At 39.7% G+C, this 21,628-nt stretch overlaps 1 protein-coding gene across 1 annotated transcript in view; it reads left to right on the top strand.

Annotated features, from left to right (window-relative positions):
* Positions 1 to 3,026: 3,026 nt before the first annotated feature.
* gabrd (gamma-aminobutyric acid type A receptor subunit delta) overlaps positions 3,027 to 21,628 on the top strand; it is a 34,651-nt gene continuing 16,049 nt past the window's right edge. Inside the window, exon 1 of the mRNA XM_053624693.1 lies at positions 3,027 to 3,349. Within this exon, the coding sequence (XP_053480668.1) occupies positions 3,285 to 3,349 (65 nt within the window). The 5' untranslated portion in view covers positions 3,027 to 3,284. The remainder of the gene's footprint in view (positions 3,350 to 21,628) is intronic.

Here is a 21,628-nt window from a genome sequence, read left to right as displayed (position 1 = left end):
TGTTGTTGTTTTATTGGGGCTCCAACAAAAATGGATAAAGAATCATAAATATTACAAAAAAGTTCTCTATGGAAAAAAGATTTTATTCCTATTGCATCCAGGGCTGGTGCTCCCTATAGGCAGAGTAAGCAATTGCCTAATGTATTGGGCTTGGAGGCAGGGCCTCCATAACCATAAAAAATCACTATACAATAGTTCACAAATCAAGACAATCAGCAAATGACTAGGCTATTTGTCCATTGGATATAGATTAAGTGTCACTCACCTGTAGTCAAACCAATTAATGTCACCATTTCAAAGTGGGTCCCACCCTCTGAATGTAGGGTAGAGATAGGGTATTATAGGGAATCTCTGAAGAGATAGGGTAAGATGACCAAAATGAAAAAATGTAACTTTTCTGTAGCTCAGTGACTTTAAGTCAGTGACATATGATGATGCCAAAACGAACACATCCTATGGGGACTGCTGTGCAAAATGCTAAACAGGCATGCAAAGAAAGTGCAGCTCGTGATGAAGGTATGTGAGTTGTAATCATCTACTTTGGAGTGATTGTTATGTATTCTAAAAATAAACTGGGCCTTGTTCTGTCGATCAGCATCATTTCGGGATACAGTTGCAATCAAAATTATTCAACCCCCATTACAATCCAGGTTTATTGTCAAAATTTCAGACTTTCAGCTGTTTGCAATGAACAAATCAAGCAAAAGCAATTTATATAGATCAAGACAACAAATTCTTCAAGTGGTTTCCCAAAATTAAACTGAAAATGCAACTTATAATGACTTTTCCAGTTTTCAAATTATTCAACCCCTTAATGGCAAGCATCTTTAGTACTTAGTAGAGCACCCTTTTGCTGTTATGACCGGCTGCAAACGAGATGCAAAGCCAGACACCAGCTTCTGTCAACGTTCCTGAGGAATCATTCCTCATGAGCAATGGCCTCTAGTTCAGTAATATTCTTGGATTTGCGTGCTGCAACCGCCTTCTTCAAATCCTACCAGAGATTTTATATAGGGTTTAAGTCAGGTGACTGTGATGGCCCTGTAGAATCTTCCAGGACTTCTTCGGCAACCAAGCCTTGGTAGAATTTTGAGGTATGCTTGGAATCATTGTCCTGTTGGAAGGTCCAATGACGCCCAAACTTCACCTTCCTCACAGATGGCATGACGTTTTCTCCTAGGATTTCCTGATACTTCACTGAATCCATCTTGCCTTCCACACGCTGCAGGTTTCCAGGGCCAGAGGATGCAAAGCAGCCCCAGAGCATCACCAAGCCACCACCATGCTTGACTGTGGACAGAGTGTTCTTTCTTCATTCTTCTTCCTCCAGACATACCGCTGATCCAGCATGCCGAAAAGTTCCAGTTTTGATTCATTGCTCAACAGAACAGAATCCCAAAACTTCTGTGGCTTATTTATATGATATTGAGCTGACTTTTCTTGTCCTTTTGGGTCAGTAGTGGTGTACACCTTGGCGTTTTGGCATGGAAACCTTCTGTGTTTAGTACGCTCCATACTGTGCTCACTGAAACCTCAGTGCCTGTTGACACCAAGTCTTGCTGCAGGTCTTTTGCAGTAATTTGAGGGTTTTTCACAACCTGTTTTCTCTGAAATCTGGTTGCAGCCGTTGATAGCTTCCTTTTTCTGCCCTGTCCAGGTATTTCATATATTTCTTGCCCTTGCCAGTTTAGGTATTTCATGTGTTCCAACTCAGGCACATCTGGTGCAACTAATGAAGCCCCTTATTAGTTGCATCAGGTATAATAATAATAATAATAATAATAATAATAATAATAATAATAATAATGAGTCTTTATTGGTCACATATACATATGCACAGTGAAATTCTTTTCTTTGCATACCCCAGCACATTAGGAGGTTGGGGTCAGGGCACAGGGTCAGATATGCATGAGACATCACCTGTTTTGCATATTTGTGCTGTTGTGAGGGATTCTATTCAGTGGGTTGAAATTTTTGAAACTGGAGAAGTCATTATAAGTTGCATTTTCAGTTGAATTTGGGGAAACCACTTGAAGAATTCGTTGTGTTGATCTCAATTGCTTTTGTTTGATTTGTTCATTGCAAACATCCGAATGTCTGTAAATTTTGACAATAAACCTGATTTTCAATGGGGGTTGAATGTATTCTGAATTAAAAAGAGCGTGAACGCCGTCCACACGTCAAGACTGTCAGACACTGCAAACTACTACAGTGAAAGTAAAGAAGTTTGTATTCAACATCAAAGAACAAACATACTAGAGCATTTTTTTTAACGTTTCAAAAAAAGTACCTAAACTGTCTTTATATTAGCATACAATTTTATGAAGAAATGAACTATTCTTTCTGATTAGTAGTTTGTCTCTTTCACTTTCACTAGCAGTTGATTTGTGTATATAGGGCATATTTAAGATATTGCACTGCAATAGCTACATAATATGATTTATAGTCTATACTGGTTCAGTAGGAAGGGGAAATCCTGTCCATACCCACTTAGGAAAAAACGATGAAGGCACTGACGTTCATTTACTGAAGTGGTGTCCAGGGAGTTTTCATCTGTAATTATTTGTTGGCAATGTAATGTTGTCTTGTCTTTTTTTCTTTTCATTTTACTGTATATAGTAGGCAAAACTGTTTGTTATCCCAAATTGTGCTAGTGAAAGGTGGAAATGTCTAGAACCGGCCCTGATTGCGTCGCTTATAAGAACATATCCTGACACTGATAGTAATACATATAATGTTTAAACTAGAAAGATCACTGTTCTAGCTCTGAGAAATCAAACAAATGATGTTGGAGAGCGCCTGACTCCGGGAGTTCAGCAGAAAACTGAGCGTTATATAAGAACCCGTAAAAAAAAGAAAGAAAGAAAGGAAAAAAAGAACTGTGGGTTCTCCACGCGCTCTATTTAATCTGACGCTGTTCTCAGACTCAGATGGAATGGGATTACTGCTGATCTGACTGACTCTAAGGGAAAAGGAGAGAGAGAGAGAGAGAGAGAGAGAGAGCGAGCGAGAGAGGGAGAGAGAGATAGAGCGCGCGAGAGGGAGATAGAGCGCGCGCGAGAGAGAGGGAGAGAGAGATAGAGGGAGAGAGAGAGAGAGAGAGCGTTTCCGTGGCGCTTGAAGCGCTTCGCCAGTTGGGACAGTAGGACGCAGGGACGCAGAGACTCCTCTCTTTCTGACCGCAGCATGGATCACCCCGAATGTTTACTTTCCTCACTTCCACTCTACACAACTCTGGTTTGATCTCTTAACCTCTCTGGAATACTTCAATATATTCCTGCAAAATGGAAATGACGTTCTTTCTTTCGACGGTTTTCTCACTGATCCTCGTGGGGAACGAATTGGCCAGGTAAGAGTTGTGCGCGTGCGGTTCTGTTTCAAGCCTTCATAGTGATTAAAGTGTGGAATTAAGTCCTACACTGTTAATTTCGCTCTGTATGAACAGAATGAGATAGCCTACTGCATGGGTTCGAGACGCCCCCCCCCCTTCTGTGCACGCGCACTCGGACCCGCTGCAGCACGAGCATTACCATACACAGTATTACCTTATTAACTCGTTCCACAAACTTGAGTCCAGTTGCACTTCAGGCGTTTTTATACATTTGACTGTTTGCTGTGCGCTCTCGAACCCTAGAATAAACAGCGCACTTTCATGGCGTTTGTCTTGCGGGTGTTACTTGATCTCTGAGCTGTCACTATCATTTAAGATCAAATGTAAAGCTACCAAAAAGTGTTGTGCATGAGGAGGGGAATCGATATGTGGATGAACCTGACTGTAACCTAGATTATGGCTCTGGATAGATAAAGAGAACAAGCGCGCAGAGAGAGAGAGAGAGAGAGAGAGAGAGAGAGAGAGATATTAATTTTACAGTATTAACTGTATTATCACTCGATTGATCAAGAATTGATTACATCTTTATTGCAATAAAGATAATCTGTACACTCTTAAAAATATAGGTTATTTAATGGTTCGTTACAGCACCATAGGTTCTGCAAAGAACCTTCTTCGTCAAGAACCATTTTTCATTGTATAGGGTACTTGAGTTGATCTGTATGGTTCTTTGGAGATTAAAGAAGTTCTTTATGGTTCATCATAGGTTCTTCAGCGCAATATATTGGTTCTTCGTGGTATCATCCTTTAACAGGTTAAAGTGAACCCTATAAGGTTTCTTGTGGGATAGGAAGAGGTTCTCCTCCATCACTCTCAAGAACCTTACTTTGGTTCCTAAAGGCACTAACTAAGGTTTTGTTTTTAATTTATTTAGATAACTTATGATAAAATGGTTCCTTGAGGCACTGCTGTGAAGAACCATTTCTGGGTTCTTTAAAGCACCAGTAAATAGAAGAACTTAAAAAAAGAACTTCTGAGTAAAAGGTTCTTTGTGCAACTTAAAAGGGTACTCTTGAAAAACTGAAAAAACGCTTTTTGGTTCCAGTTGGAACCTTTATTTTTAAGAGTGTATTAGTAACACCTGAGAAATGGAGGGAGGTTTTACCCTGTTTTTTTTTTTTTTACATTAACATATCATACGCAATATTAAGAGAAAACAAATACATCAAACGGTAACAGAACAGTTAGCACAGACTATTCAGAACTGCTGCTGTAATCAAATGGCCATGGTTCATCTGGTCACAGTCCCACTGACAACCGACAATGCCACACACATCACCTATTGATACCAGGCAACACCATCAGCACTGAACCCCCTTCAGTACATAACTCAAAGCAAGAGTGAGGCGAACAGTCAGGTGATCTCTTACAGCTCTGCGGCATAGTGGGTAGTGTTGATGCTGCACAGCTCCAGAGTCCCCGGTTCGATTCTGGCTACATGGAGTTTTGCATGTAGTCCCTGAGTTCGTGTGGGTTTCCTACGGGTTCTCCAGTATCCTCCCATGCAAGTACAGTAGGTGAACTGGTGAACTTACAGTAAATTCCCCCTAGGTGTGATTGTGTGTATGGTGTTCTGTGATGCACTGGCACTCGGTGTCCTTGGGATCAGTTCATGATCCAATGCAAACCCAGATTTGGATAAAGCGGTTACTGACAATGAATTAATAGACATCACTAGAAGATACTGGCTAAGTAAAGGATACTGTGGTGGAAATACTGGATTGTGCAACTGATTAGTACATTGTAGATGTAGCCTTTAAAGCAGCAGAAAGTGTAAACACTTTCAGAAAAAAGAGTTCTTCAAGTGTTCTTCCATAAATCTAAGGGTTCCCCTAGAGTGGCTGTTCATTTTCGAAGAGTGTAGAAAATAAATTTTCGAGGAAATGACTGCTTTTTTTAAGACCTCAAACAGCAAATGAATGACGGCTTAGTGTTAGCCCTCACTTTCATCCTGTGATGCCGTGATACAGAAAAACATCCCTGAACACCAATCATCTGAAAATGGCTGTCACGACACAGCTGCAACTCAACCCCAACACAGATATACAACTAGCATTACTTAATTTGCATAAAAAGGCACAAAACCTTTCTCAGTCATATGAATTGTAAATGAAATCCAATCATATCACTCTTGCTTGTTCAAACTGATACTGTTATCGGGTGACTTCAGCATGGTATTGAACAGCGCATTATTTTTGACATAGAAATGAAATGCTGCACAACCATTAGATATGGTTGCTTGCATTTGTACCACTTTTGGTCCAGATTTCAAAGGCTGTGAAAAACTTAAATATGGCTACTTCCAGCTGGGCCACTTTTGGTCCATGTTGTACTTTCCATTATGTTCCTGAAGTGAATTACATTTAGTTGGGAATCATCTGCTCTCCTTTGTGTATTTACATATTTTAGACTAGGCCTATGGTGGAAACACATAGAAAAGCATCATTTTGTAGAAAACAGGCTTCGGTAACACTTTATAATAACATTACATGAATAATCATGCAGTAATACCTGAATTAATACTTACTTAAATATGAACTAATAATGATTTAAGGCATGTACTAATCACATACTAATGAAGCGCTAACCTTAACTACGATGTGAGTCCTATGAATTCATGCGTGAATAATGACCACCTTAAGTACGTTAGTACATGTTTGTTAGTTAATTTATTAATTAATATGTAGGGGTAAACTAAAGCAAACATGCTCTATAAGAAAGAATATAAATTGAATGTGCATAATTTCAAATTGTTTATATAATTTGCCATATGCAGTTGCGTACACAAACATCAAGAGAAATGGATGGAGAATGACGTAAAACGGGTTGAGATGAAATTGTTGGCGTTTTTTATTAGTGCGTCTTTCTACGTTCAATAAGGAGGATCAATGTAAATTATCCAATGCTGTTTGTGTACGCAACTAATAACAAACATGTACTTACATGTTCTTAATGTGGCCGTTATTCATGCATGAATTCATAAGACTCGTGTTATCATTAAGGTTAGCTATTAAGGTTAGTTCGCGATTAGTACATGCCCTAACCCATCATTATATCAATTCAGGTATTAGTGCATGATTATTCATGTACTGTTACTGTAAAGTGTTACCCAGGTTTCATGTCTTTTATTATGCTGAATTCTCAGTAAAAGGTAGAAAACATTTTAACGGTATTGTTTGCATATCTCTCACTTTCTCAAGGCCAATAAGTGCTGGTGAACTTGTAAATGACACTTTAGTAGTATTTCGCAAGAGAAGCGAAGGGAAGGGTGTACTGCATTTTCCATTCATGCACCACACCATAGAAGCAGTAATGAAACATCAATTATTGGTTCATTTCAAGCAGTAATTATTCATTGATTAATCTCAGATTGTCAATACCTAGTATTTTAATTCACTGCATACTTTGATTTTGGCTAAACAGGTATGTAGTTACAAGAGTAAGGGATGTAAATATGGACTTAAGAACCTTTATGGTTTAATGGGATAAACAAAAATGGTATTGCGTTGTCTTAAATGTACTCTAAATGAAAGCAATGTTGTTTGACATATGTAATCTGTTATACTGGGTTATGCGAACTTGTGAAACAGTGTGAACCCGTGTCTTTCACTCCCATTTCATAAACTGCATCTTTGTTGACTCATTATATCAGTCACGCTGTTTTCCAGTGATTCATCCAACACATTTTCTTCTGGCACTTTGAATTCCTGTATCCCCGTTCTCAGGAGTGTGATTTATTTTTGGCGAGTGTGCAGTTTAAAAAAATATATATCCCCCTTTCCCCTCCCCCTCAGTCTTTTTTGTGCCGCACAGTACCAGTACATGCCAGGAAAGTATGAAAGCAGCTGGTGTTACCTTGTCACCTTCTGTGAGCTACAGCTAACAGTTTTTCAATTAACCCTCTGCACTTGAAGCAGAGCTGAAGGTCCCTCGATGCTTAACAGGCACTGCAACCTGTGAAGTGTTTCTTGTGGAACTTTTATGGTGCAGAAACATACATTTACTGTATACATGCATTCACACACACACACACACAAACCTCTTTCATAATACATTGCACTATGAGTTTATGTAAGTTCATTTTTACATAAAATCAAATGATGATTTTTATATACATTCATCCTCAGAGGGATGCTCCATTCTCGGCTTTACTGTGAAGCCGACATTTTATCAGATTTGCTTGGTGCTTGCTAGCATTCAAACCATTTGGCAAAAAAAAAATCACAATCAAAAGGATGCTTTTAACAGCATTTTTTTTTTTTATCAGCCACCGACAATAGAGTCTCATGATGCAAATCCTTAACAATGCAAATCTTTAACACTGAGGCAACTGGCACAAAAAGACTACAAAAAGATTAGTGACTGTAACTTAAATTATTTTATACATTACTTATATGCAATCCAACAAACTGTCACTGACTCATTACCTATAGCTATGAATTTTGGGTGAGATCAGCTTTGTCATCTAGGCTGTAAATATGATGCTGATCAGTGCAGATTATTGCTGGTACAAATCCTCTACAGCAATACTCTACAATGAAAAAAGTTAATTTAATTTAAACCAATATCTATGTACTAGATTGAATTGTGTAGAGTGAATGTGATCAATTCACGTAGTATTATCATAATCCAATTACATTATAAAATTTTGTGAGGATGTTGGCATTGAAATGGAAGAAATGACTGTACTCATAAATTAGTCTGATTTAATCATGTGTGGCATTATAGCGCAGGCTCCTGGGTTTAATCCTGAACTCGGGTGAGTGTGCAATCTTTCATTTTATCCCAGGGCTTTGAAAATACACAATTAAATCATGTTGAATGTACAAAAACAAATTGTCTTACTGTAACTCAATTCATTCATCTGGAACAGATGTACACATTTGAATTAAGTCAATTTAAGGAGCTTTTCCCCCCCAGTGTATATAAAATATTAATGAAAAGAACAAGTTAACAAGATGTTAATACTTAAATATTTCCATTATTAATAACTATTCGTAGGTGCTGTATATGTTTTATTATTTCCTGATACACTTAGGATTAATGCATGTATTAATTCTTCATTAAGTGTTGATGTATACTCTTGTCACCATTTGATTAGATTTGATTAGATATAAAGTTTCACCCTTTGATTAGATTCACTTGACATTATAAGACCTTTTGTCACCATCTATGACCTGCATGACCATCATGGCCTCTGTACTCTACTCTCATTTGTGTTAGTCGTGGACCTTTTTTTTAAAAATCAATTTTCCATCTAGACCATCTTAAAAGTCCATTTTATGTTTGATGTACTGATTCCCCATTTGTCACACTGCTGTTATTATATTGGTAATACAACTGATGGGCCGTATAATTTCAGTTTATGCATCATCACCTGTAGTTGGTTCTGGCTGTTTTAACGTTGCATGATAATTTATGCTCTGTTTAACAGTCATGGTTGAAGTGTTGCAATGATGCAGGTGCTGCTGCAGGCAAGGAATAAGATTCAAATTTGCTATGCTGATTTAAAAGGATCTAGCATTTTTTATGTTTTATATTAGAATTCCTGAAGATGATTGTAGCGTTTTAAGGCAGTTGCACTAGACGATGCCGATATTTATGTATGAACAATTAACAGAATCATATCTGCATGATACAATACTACAGTATACTGCACAGTCTAACTATATTTCATGAAAGAGGCATACAATTTTATAGGTTTTGTTTAGACAAACAATTTAAACAGACTTCTAAGAGGATCTCAGCCTTTAGCAGTTAATAAATAAAATGTGAGTTTACTTGGTATGTTGGTTTTTGTAGAAAAGCTGGTCACCTGGCATTATATTAGAAATCTTGTAGCATTTCTCAATATAGATAAATCTTGTAGCATTTCTCAATATTTATAACAGTACAGATATAGTATTCAGTATAGAGTTTATTAATACAATTTAATTTTAATTGTTTGCAAATTGCTGTGGTATAAGAGGAATAAATCATGTGCTGTTATAGGGAAATAATCAACTTCAGTGTGGTGACGATCATTCAGATTCATCACACCACCTCATTGTTGATTATTGTCATTGATATGGTGGTGTATAACAGCACACCCTGTCATGTTGTATTCCTTACATAAGGTCCCAGATTATGTTTGATATGTTTTTTACTTTGGTGTATTTGTATTTAATTTTTGGACTAAAAGTGTGCCAGAATTCACCTCACTGCAGTGGCGGGCTGAGTGCTTAGCAGTGGCTCTATGAAAATCCTATAATTTAAACTCAAAACCATCCAATCTCTAACACAGAGCTTTTACGACTAGAGTTCACCTGACCATATACCGCATGTGGTCCTATCATACTGTTTTTGTCATGTAGTTCTATGGTTTTGCTCTTGGTATCACAAAATTAAGATTGTAGTTGATTACACTTTTCTGTTTAGATGTTGTGCATATAATGGTAAGTGTTTGCATCTCTAGTCTGTTCTTTTGAACTTCCTCACTGCACCATGTGCGTTATTAAGGGATAGTTAAAGCCTCAAGGAAGGCTGCATTAATGAAGAGAAATAAAAGAGCAAGAGCCATGGCTATGGAGAGGAAATTACCTCTTAACAGTTTCAAGTGAATGTATTTGAGCGGTGAATCCAGACATTTAGCAATACTCTTAGGGCCAATCAAAGGGATGGCATTATGATTTTACATCTTCCCAATTTTTCTCCAAACCATCTTCCTTTAATTTCTTATCACCATTAAGCATCTATCCATTCATCCATTTTCCATACCACTTATCCTACACAGGGTCATGGGGGACCCTGGAGCCTATCCCAGGGAACTGTGGGCACAAGGTGGTGGGACACCCTGGACGGGGTGCTAACCCATCACAGGGCACAATTGCACACATCTTCACACACCCTTTCATACACTATTTGGAAATGCCAATCAGCCTTCAGTGCAGGCCTTTGAACTGGGGGTGGAAACCAGAGTACCCAGAGGAAGCAACCCTACAGGTGCAAGGCAAACTTGCTAAACACTAAGCCTCTGTGCCTCTTCATAATTCATCATGTCAGTTTCAATCAATGGCATACTTGTATGTATATATATATATATATATATATATATATATATATATATATATATATATATACACACACACACATATATATATACACACACACACACACATATATATATATATATATATATATATATATATATATATATATATATATATATATATATATATGTATGTATATATATGTATATACAGTATCTCACAAAAGTGAGTACACCCCTCACATTTTTGTAAATATTTGATTATATCTTTTCATGTGACAACACTGAAGAAATGACACTTTGCTACAATGTAAAGTAGTGAGTGTACAGCTTGTGTAACAGTGTAAATTTGCTGTCCCCTCAAAATAACTCAACACACAGCCATTAATGTCTAAACCGCTGGCAACAAAAGTGAGTACACCCCTAAGTGAAAATGTCCATATTGGGCCCAAAGTGTCAATATTTTGTGTGGCCACCATTATTTTCCAGCACTGCCTTAACACTCTTGGGCATGGAGTTCACCAGAGCTTCACAGGTTTCCACTGGAGTCCTCTTCCACTCCTCCATGATGACACCACGGAGCTGGTGGATGTTAGAGACCTTGTGCTCCTCCACCTTCCGTTTGAGGATGCCCCACAGATGCTCAATAGGGTTTAGGTCTGGAGACATGCTTGGAAATTGTTACTGGAAATGTTTAGTTGTAGTTTTTGCTGCTACAACTGGCACAAGCAGTTATTAAGGGAGCAGTTACTTTTTCACATGGTTGATATAGGTGCTGTATAAACTTTTCCTTCAATAAATAAAACAATCCTTTAAAAACTGTGCTTTGTTTTTTCATATACTTCTTGTCTTATACACCATTTTGTATGAGGATCTGGAACCATTTAGTGTGCAAAAATAGAGGAAATTAGGAGGGGGCTAATTGTCATGGCACTGACTGGGCATGATCTCTCTCCTACTCCGGAGTTCCCACAGGAGAGAGGCCTCAGGATGGTGTGGGTATACTCACCAGTCCCAGGCTGAGGGCATCACAGTAGGAGTTTTTCCCAGTGGACAAGTGTCTCCATGAGTCTCCATCAGGAAACTCTCACTATTGTTTTTGCACATGCACCAAATAACAGTTCAGAGCATACAGCCTTCTTGGTGAAGTGCGTCTGGGGGATATCACTGCTCATGGGAATAATAGAGATACCTGGAAGGGCGTGATTGGAAAAAACTACCTACCTGATCTGAATCCATGCTGTGAAATGTTATTATACTTCTGTGCAAGAAACAGAAGTGTTCTGGGTAGCAGAGCACCTTGGACAAAAGGTCAATGATCAACGCTCGGGCAGGGTGGAGTTTGGAGAGCATGGAGAAAGACTTTCAGGTGGCCCCAAATATGTTGTGGCAAACCATTCTGGGCCTCAGAAGGGGGAGATGAGGTCATGAACAAATTCTCTAAGCAAGTGCGAGGGGAAGTGTTGAACTCTACTGGGAATATTGATGAGCAATAAAAGGAGCACTTTGAAGAACTCCTTAACCCAGTAGACATGCCATTCCATAAGGAGGCAGTTTTTAAGTCCGTCTCTGTGGTTGAAATCACTATGGCAGTTAGAAACCCTTATAGTAGCAAGCTGCACTGCATGAAGTCTGGACAGAGAAAGTTATGGTTGTGTGGATATGTTCCTTTAGTGTTGCATGGATATCTTTGGAAGGGAACCAGGAGTGGAGCCAGTAGTCAGTTGAGCTGGTTTGGGCACCTTAAAAAGATGCCCCCTGGTCAGCTCCCTCTAGAGCTGAATCAGGCACATCCTACTGGAGGGAGACCCCTTAGCAGACCCAGGACCCTGTGTTCTATGGCTGGGGACAGAGAAATGCAGACTGACCTTCTTAGCCAGCAAGAAATGTGGAAGTAAAGTGAATGAATGAGTGTGTGTATGTATTTTATGCATTTAGTAATAGTAGTTAATTAATAGTTAATACTACTAAGAAATTAATTCAAGTAATCATAGGGCCTAGTCTTTTTCAAAGTGGACTTGCTGCTTTTTCACCTGGGATATATTGTTCCAATTTGAAAATAATATCTCAAGCTAATATAACTTAGAAATTGTTTAAGCTGTGTTGTGTCACGCACATTGAATTACTCATAACCAAATCAGTCCCTTGAAAAAAAACATAATAAAGCAACTAATGACTTCCAGGTATGCTGACCTAGAGCAAAATGTAAGATGACCTAAGCCTCACAACACCACAACTATAAAAAGATGTTAAATGGTCAAACAATGTTGTTGCAATCTTTATATTTACCTATTATATTTGCATCGTATTAGGCATTAAGGTGGAGTATCATAATATGACTATTCAGAATACAGTCTATTATTCAGTATTTTGGTTACATATTACAATTACTGTATGTGTTTTTGTTAAAGCTGCTTAAATGAGTGTCAGTTGTCAATTTGAATATATACATTTTTATTCATTTACATTTATTCATTTGGCATCTGCTTTTATTCAACAGAAAACAACCAGCCAGAATGCAGTATGACAGAGTTGTGGGAAGAACAAATAGTCACAACTAAAACACAAACCCACAACCAGAGTCACAGAGAGACACAGATACTGTAGGACTAAATACGAGGGTTGGAGTACATGCTCCAAATACTAGTCACGAAGCAGTCAGTCAAACTATGCATGATGCAATCTTACAATTCGAAGAGAACTGAATTGCACAGATTGCAAAATAACACATGTAATCATGAGCAACATGGGTTATCAATCACCTCAACAGATAACACTATCGGGACAGAGAACACACTTAGACAGAAAAGCAGATGGAGAATGCAGAGGATAGATCAGTGTTTAACCACATTTTGGATGTTTATGAGATTTATTTCTATTTAATTGCATACATCCTGCGGTAACCTGCAGAAATATACAGAAGACTGTTTCATAAGAACGATTAGAACTTGCGATAGGTATTTAAAATGGATTTTTTTTTATCATAGAATTTTTATAGGAAATTTGCATTTTACACATTATAACACCACACCTAACAACCCCAACAAAACAACCACAGCCAAAACCAAAAGAAATGGGGAAACAAAAAACAATAACAAACAAACATTCAAAGAAAAAACACAAAGAAAAAAAAAAGGGTAAGATGATTAGTGTTTACCGACTATTAAATGGATTTTAATAATAATTACTTTAGATTGAAATATGAGCATGGCATCATTGTATTATGTCTCCACTTCGACTGTCCCATCCCATCAAGTTTTTATCTGTATGAGCAAAAGCTGCAGCATGTACAGAATATGTGTAGTGTGAAATATGCAAGCTAGCTAAGAGCAATTGTCTAGTCTAGGTAAGATTAATACACATTTCACTATTGAAAGAAGCCCATTTGTGAAGTTGCTTAAGCTAGCTAACATTAGCCGGCTAGTTGAATCATGCCATGTTTGCTAAACAGGAGTCATTCAAAGCACCTGCTCACTTTTAGAATATGTAATTTTATTCACCTTCAACATTATTCTTCAGAATCAACTATCAATCTAGGAATAGATTATTTGCTTGCTACTGTTGGCTCTATATGTGTTCTACCACAGGGCCACCAGAGAGACACCAGAGAGTAACTGTGCTCTCACTCAGCAGATGTGCTATCCAGCTCTGAGGCTTCACAGCATGTGTGCCATGGCAGTTGTGCTCTGTGTTCCTGCAGGCATACACATTGCATGTGACTAACACTTATTTCAAACACTTATGCTGCCATCTTTCTGAACAGTAGCTTCTCTTAGATAGATACACCGGCTGTTGGATTGACCTGCCATTTTCCAACATTAATTAAATAATTAAATAATTCAACTAGGACTCACCAATTGTGCCACCTATGTGCATGTTTTATTTTTATACTACTTCTGTAATACTAAGAAGACAGCAATTACAGCAGCAGATAATTACACCTTCAACAGTCGTGCTCACAAATAACGCCCAGTTGTCTGAGCAGTCTGTGAGTCCGTAATTCTGCCTGAGGTCTGAATACCGATAATGATAATTTCAGTATTAACTCCGTATTGCATGCATGTACCTCAATGCTGAATAGGGATGATGCAAATCATGATTCGAATACTGAAACTCGAAGAGCACTATGCACGTACACATTCATACACTCATTCAGACCTACAAGCAATTTAGATTAGCTAATTCAACTACTGGTATGTTTTTGGGAGGTGGGAGGAGACTGAGGACCCAAAGGAAACCCACATGGACATGGGGAGCACATGTAAAACTCCACAGAGACAGTAACCAAGCACAGGATTGAACTTGGGGACCCTGGTACTTTGAAGCAACAATACCACCGTACCACATACTGTGTAAATATACCCATGTAAATCAAGTTAAAAATGAGAAAGGCAGCAAGTAACGTTTACCTAAATAGGTAAGTATACCAAGTGTATAGCAAGTATAAAAAAAATTTCATGAGACTAAATTAGACTAACGTTTGAGAATAAATGATGCCAACATAAAGAAATAAATTCCTACTAGAATAATTTTTGTTAGAGGCTAAATGTAGACATGTTCTTTAATTGTTTGAGTGAGAAATTTGAATCAATGTGTATAATGTTTGTTTCATGCAATGAATAATTCTAGTGCCAGTAATTTTGGAGCTGATTTTATGTAAAGATCAAATGTTCACCTCAGTCTCTTGGGCCTCTAGCTTTACATTGCCCTCCTGTGACAAATTTCTATGCTATTTACAATGTATATGAGGCAAATAAACTATTAACAAAGAGATTTGTGGATAAAAATGCTTATAAGAAAGCCACTATGAAAAAAGCATTGGGAAATAAGCAAATAAAATACACTATATGGCCAAAAGAATGTGGACACCTGACCCTCACAACCAGTTGTTCTTGTTGAGTATCACTTTCAAAAACCATGGGCATTAATATGGACTTGAGCCACTACTTTTCCGGGAAGTCTTTGAACATGGCTGTGGGGATTTGCCCATTCAGCTACAAGAGCATTAACAAAGTTGCCGCTGATGGGGGACAAGGAAGTCTGAGGTGCAGTCAGCATTCCAGTTCATCCCAAATGTGTTCAGTGAGGACAGGGCTCTGCACAGGCGACTCAAGCTTTTCCACTTCTACCTTAGCAAACCATGTCTTCATGGACATCACTTTGTGCACAGGGGTATTGTCATGCTGGAACAGGTGTGAGCCCCTTAGTTCCAGTGAAGTGAAATTGTAATGCTACAGCATGCAAAGACATGCTATACAATAATGTGCTTTTATCTTTGTGGCAACAGTTTGGGGTGTTGCGTTAACCGTGTGCTTTAATGATAACCTCGTGCACCACATGCAACAACAATGTACCGTTTTCTACTTCCTGTGTTACACTCTAAAGTGTCTCCCGCTCCCCAGGTCTACATGCATGACAAAACAGTTACACCACATGGGGAACCACATATGGGTGTAATGGTCAGGTGTCTACGAACTTTTGGATTTATGACTGTCATTTTAAGACCAGTCCAGTAGATTACCATAAGAAATATGCAAATATTTTCGGAGGACCAAAAATAAAAAATAATGCAATCTTCATTCCAAATCAGTTAAATTGTTAAAATGACCAGTGTGTTCATGGTGATTTACCTAAAAGAAAATGTGCAGTTAGTATTCATAGAGCAGTATAGTATATTTCAAGAAATACTAGCAACAATGGGCCTCATTTACATGTGAAAAAATAAGTTTTTGAAGCAAACATTTTTGAAACAGTGCCTGTTAATGAAGTCGATATACCTGAACAAAACCACAAGGAAAATGAGCATTTTCAATCATTTATTCCACAGCTTGGATTAGGCCATCCTATAATCCCCCATTTCTTCTGTTTGAGCCATTCCTGGGTGGATTTGATAGTGTGCTTAGGATCATTATCCTGTTGAAAGGTCCACTTTCAGTTCAACTTTCGGACAGATGACCTCACATTATCTTCAAGCACTCTTTGATATGATGCAGAATTCATAGTTGAATCAATGAATGCAAGATGTCCAGTTCCTGAGGCAGCGAAGCAAACCCAAACCATAACATTTCCACCACCGTACTTCACAGTTGGTATGAGGTGCTTCTCCTGAAAAGCTTTCTTTGGTCTGCACCAAACATGTCTGCTGTAACTGTTACTGTAAGGTACAAACTGTAGTCTTGCAAAGGCTTTTTCCTGGCATGGCTCCCATGCAGGTCAAATTTGTGCAATCTCTTTCTGATTATAGAAGCATGAACTTTGACACCAGCAGTTTCAAGACTTACTAGCAGATCCTGTGATGACATTTTGGGGTTCTTGGAGACTTCTTCTTTCATCAGATGATCTGCGCTTGGGCTGAATTTGCTGGGACGGCCAGTTCTGGACAATTTGTCAGTCATTTAAAATCTGTACCATTTGTAGATTATATTACTTACATGCTATATTTCAAATGAATTGGAGATCTTTTTAAATCCCTTGCCAGACTCATAGGCATCTTCAACCTTTTTCTGAAGGCATTACAGAACTCTTTAGATATTGGCATGATGACACCACACACCTCAATAACAAAGGGAACACTAGACACTAGATATGAGAGGGATATAAATAAGACAGGTTCCACCTGCACTCCCTAAGCAGGTTCTAATCACTGGCACCCAATCTTGAACACCTGGTTCTAATTTTATGGATTTGAAGATGTGATACATGTAGGGGTGTACTTACTTTTTCCATGTGACTGATCTGTTTTTTGTTCATTTTAAATTGTGAAAATTACTACAAAATGTCAATTTTATATATCATTTGATAGAGTGTATCACCTTTATTAATTGGCACTGTTTCAAAGATCAAATGTTTGTTGTACAAATATATATATATATAAAAGAAAACAGCCAACAATTTCCACAGGGTATACTTATTTTTTTAACATGATTGTATATTTTAATAAAGTTTTTGTGCAAGCCAAACCAAACAAACACTTTCCAACGGGTTTGAAAAAGCTGATTTTCTTCATACTCGCATACTTCAATACGTTGATGAATGGCAATCACCCGTAAAATACCGGGCATGAGCATGGCACTGATTTGCATTTGGTGCTGCCCACCAAAAGGCAAAGCTCCCACAGCTAAAATGAGGATTGAACAAATACTACAACAAGATGAGTTACAGGACAGAGGCAATCTACAACCCCTGGCAAAAATTATGGAATCACCACACTTGGAGGATGTTCACCTGGCTTTTTTTTTTTTAAACAAATCACAGATATTTTTTCTTCAACATTGAGTAATTCCATATTTTTTTCTGCTATTTGATCTGGAAAAAATATGCCATTAATTTAAATAATTTCATGTAACTTGTTTGAGGTATGTTTCACAAAGCCAGAAGGTTCAGTTATTAAACAAAAATTGTTTTGTGTCATATCTGTGATTTGTTTATTTGCTACGAAGTAAAAAACCGAAGGCATCGGCAGATATCCTGTCAATCAAAAGAGGGCGGGAAAACACATTGATTTCGTGCTGTGTGTAAAGATGAGGAATGACGACAAAACTGCAGTTTGTAATCTCTGTAAGCTCTGCACTGCTAAAATTTTACACCGGACACTGCAGCAGTGATGCAGGAGTTTCAGCATTGAGTTGACAAAAAAGTATATATAGCACAGAAAAATATATTTGTAGAGTAGTACATTTCATATCCAGTTCATGTTAATATATAAAAAAGTTTTCTATTATATATTACCAGTTTGATGTCAGTGATGAAGTAGAAATACTTTTGTCTGTGGTGAATGAATATAAGCCTAACAGGAAGTTTTTTAGAATTCAGTCAATTAATTCTGTTAATATGAATTAGTAACATTCAGTAAGTTAAGAAATCTTACTTTAATGTTCAGAATTTAGTTAATGTGTTAATGTTAATTTGAGTAATGTGTTTCCTTTCAAAGGGAACTCCATGTTGCGTTAGTTGAACGCTGTGGGAAGTTTGTTAATACTCACAAAAAGACTCTTCATTTCCTATCTATCTTTTCCAAAAAAAAAAAAGAAAAATCTCTTTTCTTTTCTGTCCCTTTAAAAAAAGGGAGAAAAGTATGAGTGAGAGAATTCAGGAAGTGTGTTACGCCTTGCTCCCGTTTCATCACGGGGAGGACTGAACACTTTCTGTGTGAGGTGTCTAGTGGTGGAGCACGCCACGGCAGCCCTCGAGAGGTCTGACTGTGCGCATTGTGAACGCTTTAAAAGTAGGCAGCTCCACTCACGACTCGCTCTCTTCTCGGCCAAAGCGAGTTGGGTTACAGAGCCTCTCTGATCTGTGCCAGCCGCTGCCAAGTCAACCAGCCATCTCAGGTCCGGGGGCTCTCGAATGGATCTGGAAGAGGAGCCGGAGACGAACGCTGCTCTGAACTGTACTTGTAGGACATACGTGTTCAAGATGCTGGCACCCAAATTTATCGTTCCACAGATTCAGTTTGAGGACTGGTTTGTGACGATAGATCTAAAAGGTGCATAATTCCACATAGAAATATTGCCCAGTCACAGGAAGTTCCTGAGGTTTGCATTTCGAGGTAACGCATACCAATATTGGGTTCTTTCCTTCGGGCTAGCTTTATCCCCTTGCACCTTCACAAAGTGCATGGATGTCATTCTGGCGCCATTGTGACTCCAGGGCACCCGTGTACTAAACTACCTGGAGGACTGGTTAATTGAGAATTGGGAACTGGTGGTTCAACATCGAGATGTTGTTCTCGCCCACATGAAGAGCAAGATAAAGCTGGATCTTGGCATCCCCTCCTGTTGGAGCTTATGGCAGCAGCAGCCAATGTTATACCATTGGGCCTATTGCATAGGAGACCATTTCAGTGGTGGCTGAAAAGTTGGGGGTTTCATTTGAGAATGAAACCTCTGAGAGTAATCAGTGTCATGCGGCGATGCCTACGTGCTCTGAGAATTTGGAAGTGTCCCCGGTTTCTAGCCTTGGGTCACACTGAAGGAAGGTCTCCTTAGTGCAAGACGGTAATGACAGACACCTCCCTCTCGGGCTGGGGCACGGTCTTAGATGGCTGTCCAGCTCACGGTCTCTGGAGCAGCCCTCATCTGGAGTGGCATATAAATTGCCTAGAAATGCGGGCCATATTTCTAGCACTGAAATTCTTTCTTCCTCAATTGAGAGGTCACCATGTGTTTACAGACAACCATGGGTGGTCTCATATATCGACCACCAGGGAGGATTATGTTCGCACCCCCTGGTCAGGCAGGCGCAATTAATTCTTCTCTAGGCAGAGGTAAAGTTTTTGTCAGTGAGTGCAATTTACTTGCTGGGCAACTGAAATGTTGGTGCAGACATCCTGTTAAGGCAGGGGCTGAGGCCCAGGGATTGGTGGCTCCATCCACAAGTGGTGGAGTCCATATGGCAGCGGTTTGGCCAAGCGGAAGTGGATGTGTTCACCTCTAAGGAGACAACACACTGCCCGCTGTGGTTCGCCCTCACTCCTCCCCCACCATTAGAGCTGGACGCCATGGTGCACATGTGGCCGAGGTCACATCTATATGCCTTTCCCCTGATTGCTCTGCTCCCACGAGTTCTAGCGAGAGTTCGCCAAGACTGTCTACGTCTGCTGCTTGTAGCACCTTATTGGCCAGCTCGAATATGGTTCTCAGAGATTATATCCCTGCTAGACGGCACTCCTTCGGTGTTTCCCATCCGCAGTGATTTACTGTCTCGAGCTGGAGGGCTGATTTATCACCCTCGGCTGGATCTATGGAAACTGTGGGTCTGGCCCCTGAGGGGCACCAGCTCATAGATTCTGGTCTCACAACTGAGATTGTAGAGACCACATAGAATGCTAGAATGCCATCCACGTCGAAATTGTATGCGCTCAAGTGGCAACTTTTTGTCTCGTGGTGTGAGGAACGTCAGCTAGACTGAGCGAACTGTGCAATAGCTACAGTTCTGGAGTTCTTTCAAGGATGTTTCTCAGCAGGGTTGGATCCTCCTACAATCAATGTCTACATGGCCGCCATTTCGGCCAGCCACGCCCTATTGATGGAGCCTCTGTGGGCAACATCTTCTAACTTCGAGGTTTATGCGTGGTGTCAAGTGGCTGAGGCACATCTGTAGACCACGCATACCTTCCTGGGACCTTTCTGTGGTCCTGGAAGGTCTGTCAGGTCCCGCATTTGGGCCCTTAGAGTCAGCCTCTGAGAAGCTTCTGACTCTAAAGGTAGCTCTTCTGCTGACCCTGACATCTCTCAAGCGAGTAGGAGATCTACAAGCTTTCTGTTGCCCCTTCCTGCCTTGACTTTACCCCTGTATTTGCCAAGGCCTTCCTGTATCCTAGGCCGGATTATATTCCTGAAGGGCCTACATCTGCTGCCCAGTAGTGTTGCAGGCTTTCTGCCCTCCTCCGTTCCTCATACTGGAACAAGAGAAATTGCACCGACTGTGTCCAGTAAGGGCTCTCTGTACTTACGTCTATTGCTCCGGCCAGTGGCGTAAGTCAGAGCAGCTGCTGGTCGGCTTTGGCGGTGACAGTAGAGGTGATGCTGTGTTGAAGCAGCGCGTCTATAATTGGATAGTGGAAGTAATCTCTATCGCTTATGAGGTGCGCTGTCTTGCTACGCCTCTGGGCATAAGGGCTCATTCCTCTAGGGATGTTGCCTCCTCAAAGCTTTGTCCAAAGGGGTATCTTTACAGGATGTGTGTGCTGTGGCGGGGTGGTCTACGCCTCACACATTCATTCGATTTTACAGCCTGGATATACATTCCAGCCTGGGCTCAAGTGTCTTGCTATGACCCTCGGGCTTGAACCTTTTTGAACAGGCTGTACCTTCAGTATGACAGAGTGGGTGTTCTCGTTCCCACAGCGTTCAGCTAATGCTGGAGTTGGAATGTGGAGTTCCCTTTGAAAGGGAACATCTGGGTTACGCATGTTACCCTGTTCCCTGAGAAGGGAACGAGACGTTGCGTAGCTTTGTCATACTGGGGCATGCCTGTGAATTGTGTCATCGCTTCAGATAATAGAGGCTGACAGCGCGGTTCACAGGTGTTGTTTATATATCATGCAACGTGCTTAATTGCCACGTAACCTGTTCACGGTAGGCCTATAAATAGGCATGATGTTACACAAGCTTCAGATACCGGTCACGCGCGATGGCGCTTCCCACAGCGTTCAGCTAACGCAACATCTCGTTTCCTTCTCAGGGAACAGGGTTACATGTTTTCTGTTT

This window comes from Ictalurus furcatus, chromosome 5 (assembly GCF_023375685.1).
Source record: "Ictalurus furcatus strain D&B chromosome 5, Billie_1.0, whole genome shotgun sequence".
Classification (NCBI taxonomy): domain Eukaryota; kingdom Metazoa; phylum Chordata; class Actinopteri; order Siluriformes; family Ictaluridae; genus Ictalurus; species Ictalurus furcatus.
Note: the sequence above shows the minus strand (reverse complement) of the source record. Positions and strands in the feature narration are given on the sequence as shown.